Source organism: Raphanus sativus, unplaced genomic scaffold (genome assembly GCF_000801105.2).
Source record: "Raphanus sativus cultivar WK10039 unplaced genomic scaffold, ASM80110v3 Scaffold3261, whole genome shotgun sequence".
NCBI classification, from domain to species: Eukaryota; Viridiplantae; Streptophyta; class Magnoliopsida; order Brassicales; family Brassicaceae; genus Raphanus; species Raphanus sativus.
The window spans coordinates 1-10,200 of NW_026618567.1; the positions used below are offsets into that span (position 1 = coordinate 1).

The 10,200-nt window shown below is 44.2% G+C and overlaps 1 protein-coding gene across 1 annotated transcript; it reads left to right on the top strand.

Annotated features, from left to right (window-relative positions):
* Positions 1–1,820: 1,820 nt before the first annotated feature.
* On the top strand, positions 1,821–3,747 carry LOC130506460 (uncharacterized). Its single transcript, XM_057001113.1, has 2 exons — positions 1,821–2,478; positions 3,650–3,747. The coding sequence occupies exons 1-2, from the start codon at positions 1,821–1,823 to the stop codon at positions 3,745–3,747; spliced, it is 756 nt and encodes a 251-aa protein (XP_056857093.1).
* The last annotated feature ends 6,453 nt before the right edge of the window (positions 3,748–10,200 follow it).

Sequence of the window (10,200 nt, forward strand, 5' to 3'; positions counted from 1 at the left end):
AAAATGTTATAATCCATAGTATGGATTGTGTGGATTGCCCATAACCAAGACCGAGGAGGTTTACATCCGACCCGTCTATCCGACCCGTCTACATTCCGCCCGAGACTTGTCAAGATGAAGACCCATTCAACCGAAGCATTTATGAGCTTTGACCAAGTCTGATATTGTAATGAATGTAGTCAATGTTTGTATTCATTGTGTAGATTCTCTTTGATGTAAAACCTTATGTCACAACCACTATATATAAGTGGCAAGAGCTAATGAGAAAGACACAACTTTCACAGCAACACTTCTCTCATATTATAACACGTTATCAGCACGATAAGTGCTCTCCACCGGAGTTCTTCTTCACCGGCCAGCTCCTCCGGCGCTCAGCCTTGCTCCGCCGGCGATTCAAGTTTTCCGGTCAGCTCTCAAGATCTTGCTCAAGGTGGTCCATTCAGATTCCTGGTTAAGAAGAGGTAAACTAATCAAAACTTTAATCTAAATCCAAAATATAAGAACATATCTAAGAACATGTTCATAAGAACACTATATGTTCATACCTTGGATCTATATGAATCCTATAAAACTTATTAAAACCTGTTAATCTTGAATCAAAAAGTTCTATAAGTATATTGTTTCTAAAATTATCTTGAATCTCTAAAATCTGTAAAACTTATTAAAGAACATAAAGATCTATATGAATCTTGATTATAAGAACTTTTGAAATCTTATAAAAGTTATGTGAAATCCTAAATCCCCTTCCTGGTTTGCAAGCCATCAATAGGCTCTACCTTTCTCCTATATGATCCGGCCTTAAATCCGGATTTGTCTAAAGGATTGAAACCAATAATCAAACCATTGTTTATTCGCATCACTAGCTGTTCCAGCAGGTTGTATAAGTCGTTTATCAATACCATCAAAACCCAAAGATCAAAACCTTGAATCCTTGCTGTGCCATTTTCGGCCAGCCTCCCTGAAAAAAAAATTAAATTCAGTCAACCAAATAAAATAAATATTAAAAACCATTTGATTGCATATCTTTGACTGTTTTTATTTTCTTTATAACTGATATGATTTTATAAATGCATTTTCGATTTTTATAAATGCATTTTCGATTTTATTTGACTAGGCATTTAATTATTATAACCTATAGTCCTGTTTTGCATTAATATGAATTAAAATGAAATAGATTATAGGTTGATATCATCTGATCTTATTATTGTTTGTCATCTTTTATTTAAATGCTGATCAGTCTTGATATAAGTTCATTATAGATGTTCATAACTATATAATATGTTCATTATATATTACTATGCACCACAAATTTGAGTATGTTCATGAGGGGGAGTGAGGACATAACCTATGATACATGACCATACTAAAATTTGTGAATCATGGTCCATAACCTTGAAAATGTTTCTGTGATGATTGAATTATATTCTAGATCATTTTTGCATCATCCATATTGAATTGAACTTGGTTTAGAAATTTTATTAGATCATGCTCACATTCTGAACTGATCATTTTTATTCACTTATCATATTGTCTTATTTAAATTGAGTATTCATTCATCTGGTAGATACCTTGAATTAAATCCTGAAATTATAATCATTTTCTTGTCATGTTTATGATGCATTTTTATATATTGCATTTTATATGCTGTTTGACAATGTTTGCTTTATATAAATCATCCATATTATATAATACATATAAATATTTCGGAAATATAAACATATATATTAAAGCCATGATCAAAATCTCCATTCATATAAAATCAGAACATGGATTGATCATATTATTATGAATCCTCATTCCTTATGGATTATTTGATTCAGATGTCGAAAATCAACAACCTTGAGTTTGCTGCCCTCAATCTCTCCGGAGATAATTACCTCCAATGGGCACTCGATACCAAAATTCTCTTGAGGTCTAAAAATCTTGGTGATACTATCACTGAAGATACTGAGCCATCGGTTAAGAATAAATACCAGGCCATTGTGATCATTCGCCATCATCTGGCAGAAGGTCTTAAAGACCAGTACCTCACTATTGAGGATCCTCTGGAACTTTGGACAGAGTTGAAAAACAGATATGATCATCAGAAAACTGTGATCTTGCCAAAGGCCCTTTATGATTGGAGGAACCTAAGAATCCAAGACTATAAGTCTGTGGAAGAGTATAACTCGGTTATGTTCAAGATAGTCTCCAAGTTGAAATTGTGTGGGGAGACTGTCACTGATGCTGATATGCTGGAGAAAACATTCTCCACATTCCACACCAGCAATATGTTGCTTCAACAACAGTACCGAGAAAAGGGTTTCTCCACTTATGCTGCCTTAATCTCATGTTTGTTGCTTGCTGAACAGAACAATGAGTTACTCATGATGAACAGTGAGCTAAGGCCACCTGGTGCTAAAGCATTGCCTGAGGCACATGCGGCCATAGAGCCAAAAGATGAGACTCCAAGAGAGTCATACCGCGGTCGCATGAGATGTAAGACCCGAACCTGGATCCCATGATCCAACCAGTCCAAGTACTTACCTAGATGTCTAAGTGTAATTCAGCCGGTTATAGTCCAATAATTTCTAAGTCATTTTCAATTCATTTGAGGTTTATATTTAACAAGTACAATGCGGAAGCATAAAAGAAATATCATCTTATATATATATGTCAATGTGATCCATACAAATCATTCAATCCACACAAGTTGCACAATAGGCTATCATAAGTTCATCTAAACTAGACACACATCACACATCCTTCCACGGCCAAGTCTTCAAGACTCCTTTGCTTTACCACGATCACTGCTTGTTCCTGAAACCAAACCACAACACATGAATATACATATGATCCGATATCCTAACATCAAACTAATCAGTACATGGTTCCGGACCCTAGATCACATCTAAGTCCCATTTCTGATCATCCTAATTACTCGGCCAAAAACTCTAAACTATACATGATAATTCATGATAAATCCAAACTAAAAGAAAGGTCCAATTGGATTACTCAGAACCGGCCTCAGTCATCTAGACTTTGACCATGAACCGCCAACCGGCCAAACTGGACCAACCCTTAATACATGTTATAATTCGAATCTATCACTTTGATAATTCCTTATAAATCCCAATTAAGAGATTACAATCGCCAAACCCCAATGGTTCCCTTGGAAACCATGAGATCGGACCATACCTCCCCAACCAAGGCCGCGGAGAGATTACACTGATCAATCCGTGCCTTGGGGGTTTGTCCGCGGGTTTCAACCCTCAGACCACATCAGAAAATAGTAGGGAAGAGATTGATAAAGAGAAAGGAAGAAACGGATGCAACCAACACATCATGGTTCAACCGGCCAGACCATTTAAACCCACGGTCTTGCGCGGTTACCATCCGGAGTGCATCAGTACCTTTGGCGTACGTTCCTCTGCGCCTCCATCCTTCTCTGTCTCCTTCCTCTTGTCCTTGTCACTCGGCCCGCCTGCCATGTTCTTATCTGAACCGTTTCCACCGATTAAAACTCACCGGAACGCCACACGGATCACTCCCCACCGCCGGTCTCTTCTCTCTTTCTCTCTGGTAGAATTTTGGCAGAGGTTTGCTTAGTTGTTTTCGTGATCTAAATTGATGAACAATGACTCCTATTTATAGGAAATGTCATCGACAGGCGGTTGGGACAAACGGTTACACGGTTTGGGCGAGAAGGCGCCAACCGCTCCCTTTTGCATCCCTTCGGCCAAACCGCTACCCAACTGCTCCCTTTGATCGATGTTCAGCTCCCCAACACTCCTCCAGGTGCCTAGCTCACTTGCCAAGCTCCATGGTCTCACCTGACCATGTCACCACCGAACCGGACCCATAACCACTCACGGTCCGGTACAACCGTTCATGAGCCGAACACTCCGTCCAGCTGAGGTGAGCTGGTCACTAGCTTCCCCAGCTGAGTGAGCTGACCTGCCAGCTACTGGAGCTGTCCTAGACTTGTCTGAGCTACTGTGAGCTTGCCTCACTCCATTCCTAGCTGCCCGAGCTACCAAACCTCTACGGCCAGCTACCAAAACACTTGTCCAGCTCCTTTGAGCTTACCTTTCCTTCATTCTGGTTAAGTCTCAGCTTCCTGATGCACTTAACCCCATTTATGGACCATGATACGCTTGCCTTAAGGTCTCATGACCTGGCTGGTGCTTGTCCTCGCACCATGGCCCATCCGGATGGCTTATCTAGAACTTGGGACATGACAAGTCTCCCCCACTTGGAAGGAACTCGTCCCCGAGTTCATACTTGATGGTTCACCATCCACATACTGACTATACCACTCAGGATACTCAGCTTTCATCCTTGCCTCGGTTTCCCAAGTGATAATGTCTTTGCCATTGAATTCCCATACTATCTTAAGCATAGGAACTGTCTTTCTTCTCATTGCCTTTTCCATTCTATCTATGATTCGAACCGGCCTTGTCTCTAAGGTGAGGTTCTTACCAAGATCTTTTGGAATCTCAGGCAACACAATGTCTTGGTCGGTCAGACACTTCCTTAGTTGAGACACATGGAACACATTGTGATAAGCATCCATTTCAGATGGCAAATCCAATTTGTACGCCACGGCCCCAATTCTCTCAAGTATCCTGAACGGACCAAGGAACCTTGGGTCCAGTTTCTTTCTTCCAGAAACTCTGGCCCTTCCCTTGAATGTGATCATCTTGAGATAGATTAGATCACCAACCTCAAACTCAAGATGTTTCCTTCTTTTATCAGCATAACTCTTCTGGCGGTCTTGTGCTTCTTTCATCTTCTCCTTGACCAACTTGATCTTCTCAGTGGTCTCCTCCACAATCTCCGGACCTATTATGCTGCGCTCCCCCACTTGGGTCCAGCATAAGGGTGTTCTGCAAGGCCGCCCATACAATGCCTCATAGGGAGACATGCCTATACTGGTGTGAAAGCTGTTGTTGTAGGCAAACTCCACCAGTGGCAAGTGCTTCTCCCATGAGTCGCCCCAGTCTAGTACACATGCCCTAAGCATGTCTTCTAGGGTCTGGATAGTTCTTTCCGATTGTCCATCTGTTTGGGGATGGTAGGATGTGCTCATGTTCACTCTAGTTCCTAAGGCTTTTTGGAAAGCCCTCCAGAAGTAAGAGGTGAACCTTGGGTCTCTATCAGAGACTATACTGGCCGGCACTCCATGCAGCCTCACTATCTCATCAATGTAAATCTTCACTATTTCATCCACTCCATCACCCTTTTTGATTGGTAAGAAGTGTGCAGACTTGGTCAGTCGGTCCACGATCACCCAAACTGCATCCTTCTTACTCCTTGTCGTTGGGAACCCTGTCACAAAGTCCATTGTGATGTGATCCCACTTCCACTCAGGTATAGGGAGGTTCTGAAGTAAACCACTGGGAACCTGATGTTCAGCCTTGACCAGTTGGCAAGTTGGACACTTGGCCACCCACTCGGCCACATCAGCCTTCATCCTAACCCAATGATAATACCTCTTCATGTCCCTATACATCTTGTTCAGCCCCGGATGTACCGAGAACTTAGACTTATGAGCTTGCCTCATAATCTCTTCCTTTAGTCCCCGGTCACTCGGAACACTCACACGTCCATGTACCAAAATGGTACCATTGCTGGCCGTTTGATACTCAGTCTTGTCATTCTTTGCAACCTTTTGCAAATTCTCATCCAAGCTTTGTGCTTGTCTGATCCTACTAAGGAGATCAGCCTGATCCACAACCTCTAGTCCTAGAGGTTCATCCTCACTGACTAAGGTGTTTAGATTCAAAGACCTGACCATCCCCTCCAATACATCAGCTTCTCTTTCAGCTGACACCTCCGCTCTCCTCCGGCTCAATGCATCTGCCACCAGATTTGCCTTGCCCGGATGATAAGCAATGTCAAGATCATAATCCGCCACAAATTCCATCCACCTTCTCTGCCTCAAATTCAACTCAGGCTGAGTAAAAATGTATTTGAGACTTTTGTGGTCGGTTAGGATCTGAACCTTAGCACCATACAAGTAGGACCTCCATATCTTCAGAGCAAATACCACCGCAGCCATTTCCAGGTCATGGGTTGGGTAATTGCCCTCATGCTTCCTAAGTTGCCTCGAGGCATAAGCAATGACTTTCCCATGTTGTGTGAGCACACAGCCTAATCCAGTGATGGATGCATCTGTGTAAACCACATATGGTTGATCAGCCTCAGGCAATACCAGCACTGGTGCACTGGTCAACATGGTCTTTAAGGCCTGAAAGCTCTTATCACATGCATCAGACCATATAAACTTCACATCTTTACCAGTAAGCTTTGTCATGGGTTGTGCCACACTTGCAAACCCCTTGACATACTTCCTGTAGTACCCGGCCAAACCCAAGAAGCTTCTTACTTCAGTTGCATTCTTTGGTCTTGGCCATTCTTGTATACACTTGACCTTCTCCTGGTCAACAGAAACTCCTTCCTCAGACACAACATGGCCTAGGAATCCAATACTTTTCTGCCAGAAACTACACTTGCTCAACTTAGCAAAGAGTTGCTGCTCCCTTAGCCGCTCCAGCACCATCCTGAGATGCCTCTCATGGTCCTCCTCAGTCTTAGAATATACTAGTATGTCATCAATAAAGATGATTACAAATTCATCTAAGAAATCCCGGAAGATGCCATTCATCATTTTCATGAAGGCTGCTGGTGCATTGGTCAGTCCAAATGGCATGACCACAAACTCATAGTGGCCATACCTCGTCCTGAATGCTGTCTTTTGCACATCCTCCGGTGCAATGGGGATCTGATGGTAGCCTGATGCCAAATCAACCTTTGAGAACCACTTGGCTCCTCTCAACTGATCTAGCAACTCATCAATCCTGGGCAAAGGGTACTTATTCTTGATAGTAACCCTGTTCAGCCCCCGGTAGTCAATACACAACCTGAGACTCCCATCCTTCTTTTTGACAAAGAGGACCGGTGCTCCCCATGGGGACACACTTGGGCGTATAAACCCCTTATCCAACAACTCCTCAAGTTGTTTCTTTAACTCAGCCATCTCGGCTGGTGCCATCCGGTACGGACTTTTGGACATTGGGACCGTTCCAGGTTCAAGTTCGATCATGAACGGGTCAGCCCTATCAGGAGGCACACCCTGAAGCGCCCGAAATACATCACTAAACTCTTGAACCAAACGTATCCCGTCCGGGCTACCACCCCCCACAACCTCCTTAGTGCTAATGGTCGCCAACCAGGCCTCACAACCATTCCTCAGCATACTTTCCACTTGGACCGCTGAGACCACTAAGCTACCCGAGGTTGGTCGGATACCTTGGAACCTGATCGGGGGTCCACACCCACTCTCAAATTGCACCCTTCCTCGGTGACAATCTAAGGTGGCCCGATTCTTTCCAAGCCAATCCATCCCTAAGATCACTTCATGATTCTTAAGGCTAACCACTACAAGATCCACAGGCAATGCCCTCCCTTGTATCATAACCGGGATATCCCTTACTAGGCCTTGTGATTGCATCCTTTGGCCTCCGGCCGCAACCACAATCCCAGGATCATCCCCTGAACCAATACAAAACAATCCTTTCCCAATCATCTCTGGACTCACAAAACTATGTGAGGCTCCAGTATCAAACAGAACATGTGTTTCCACACCACCAATACACAAGGTCCCTACAAAGACCCCATCTAAGTTCCTAACCATTCTAGGTTCCGTACCATGCATAGTTCCAAAAATAAAAAGGAAAAATAAGTTTTAGTAGTTACCAGTGATTGCTTTGAATGGCCCTGTCTCTTCCACATCCTTGGATAGCTCATACACCCTTGGAGTAGAGGTTTGACCCCTGTTCTGGTCCGACCTGCTTCCCCCACTCCTGTTCTTGTTCTGTCCATCAGATTGCTTTGGACAGTCCTTCTTGAGATGACCCTTAAGACCACATGAATGGCAAATCCGGTCACCTCCCACATTTGGGCACTCTCGAGCAAAGTGTCCCATCTTACCACAACGAGTGCAAGCGCCCATGGCTCTCCAACACTCCCCATAGTGGTTCCTACTACACTTAGGGCACACAGGCTTACCACTTGAGGTTTTACCCTCTTCAGCCTGGTCCCTCTTTCTCTTCCGGTCACCACTTTGCCCAGGAGCCACCACCACACTCTTCACCTTGTGCTTAGCCTCTTCTGCAAGGTTAGTCTCCAGCATTGCCATCCTCTCAACCAACTCAGACACACTGGAGAAGACCCGGACTGAGCAGTATGTCTTGAGTTCAGGCCTTAAGCCGCGGATGAACCTTCGGACCTGTACTGCCTCATCCTCCAACTCCCTTCCCACAAAGCGCCTGAGCCTGTTGAACTCTTCTTCATACTCTCTTACTGACCGTTTGCCCTGGACCAAGTCCAAGAACCTAGCCTCCAAACGGTCCCATGCCTCAGCCGGGAAGTACTTGTGGTTGAACTCCACTTCAAAGTCAGCAAAGCGCTCAATGGTTCCATTGGTGCGTTTGTCCAAGGCTATCCACCAGTTGTGTGCATCAGCCTCCAGGAAATGCACAGCAATGTCTCTTTGGTACTCCTCAGGGCACCGGGTTGACTTGAAGTTTCTCACCAACCGGTCTCTCCACTCATCAGCCTCCATAGGATCAACACTTCCAGCAAAGTGCTTTGTCCCTAGGCGGGTGATGTGCTCTAGGACTTTCAGATAGTCCACTTTCTTAGCTGATCCAGATGGTGGATCCAGCTCAATCACCTCAGCTACTGGTAACACTCGTCCACCAGCTCCACCATTTCCACCAGCTCCCACTTGAGCTTGTGTGGCTTGTCCAACGGATGAGTTTACCACTGGGGTGAGCACCTGAGTCATGGCTACCATCTGACTACCCATTAGCCTAATGGCAGCCAATATCTCCTGCATGGAAGGCTCAGCCGCCTGATCACCCGGACCAGTCCTCCCATCAGTCCTGATGTTTGGATCAACCCGGTGACCAATCTCTGAAGACTCAGCCTCTCCATCCGGATCATCCTGGTGCTGCCCAGCAGCTGCACCTAACTGACTTCCAGCTCCCTCGAGCTGCCTCACGGTCTCATTCAGCTGCTCATCCGCACCGTCCGGCTGAACCTCAGCCTGATTAACTTGGACTTCAGTCAGGACGGTGTCTCCGGTCCGACCCATGGGTGGAACCATTAACTCCACATTTGGGTTAGGCACTGATGCATCTCCAGCACCAGACACCCCAGCCCCATCCTTAGCTTTCCGAGACCGCTTCCTTGTTCCCTTTGGCACATCAAAACCAAACGCAAACCAAATGTTAGTCTTGATATAAACACAAACCAAACTTTCTAAACCTCAAACACATAGACATAAGCAAATAAAAACATACACAAACATGTCAAGAGACTCAGCCGGATGTGTGATGACCTGCCCCCTAACCCAACAGCCTAGAATCAAGCATGCTCTGATACCAACTTGTAAGACCCGAACCTGGATCCCATGATCCAACCAGTCCAAGTACTTACCTAGATGTCTAAGTGTAATTCAGCCGGTTATAGTCCAATAATTTCTAAGTCATTTTCAATTCATTTGAGGTTTATATTTAACAAGTACAATGCGGAAGCATAAAAGAAATATCATCTTATATATATATGTCAATGTGATCCATACAAATCATTCAATCCACACAAGTTGCACAATAGGCTATCATAAGTTCATCTAAACTAGACACACATCACACATCCTTCCACGGCCAAGTCTTCAAGACTCCTTTGCTTTACCACGATCACTGCTTGTTCCTGAAACCAAACCACAACACATGAATATACATATGATCCGATATCCTAACATCAAACTAATCAGTACATGGTTCCGGACCCTAGATCACATCTAAGTCCCATTTCTGATCATCCTAATTACTCGGCCAAAAACTCTAAACTATACATGATAATTCATGATAAATCCAAACTAAAAGAAAGGTCCAATTGGATTACTCAGAACCGGCCTCAGTCATCTAGACTTTGACCATGAACCGCCAACCGGCCAAACTGGACCAACCCTTAATACATGTTATAATTCGAATCTATCACTTTGATAATTCCTTATAAATCCCAATTAAGAGATTACAATCGCCAAACCCCAATGGTTCCCTTGGAAACCATGAGATCGGACCATACCTCCCCAACCAAGGCCGCGGAGAGATTACACTGATCAATCCGTGCCTTGGGGGTTTGTCCGCG

Bases quoted from the DNA above. Each gene is read 5' to 3' on its own strand.
- LOC130506460 (XM_057001113.1), top strand. From the start codon at position 1,821: ATGTCGAAAATCAACAACCTTGAGTTTGCTGCCCTCAATCTCTCCGGA. The intron at 2,479-3,649 runs GTAAGACCCGAA...TGTCATCGACAG, and splicing joins ATACCGCGGTCGCATGAGAT to GCGGTTGGGACAAACGGTTA.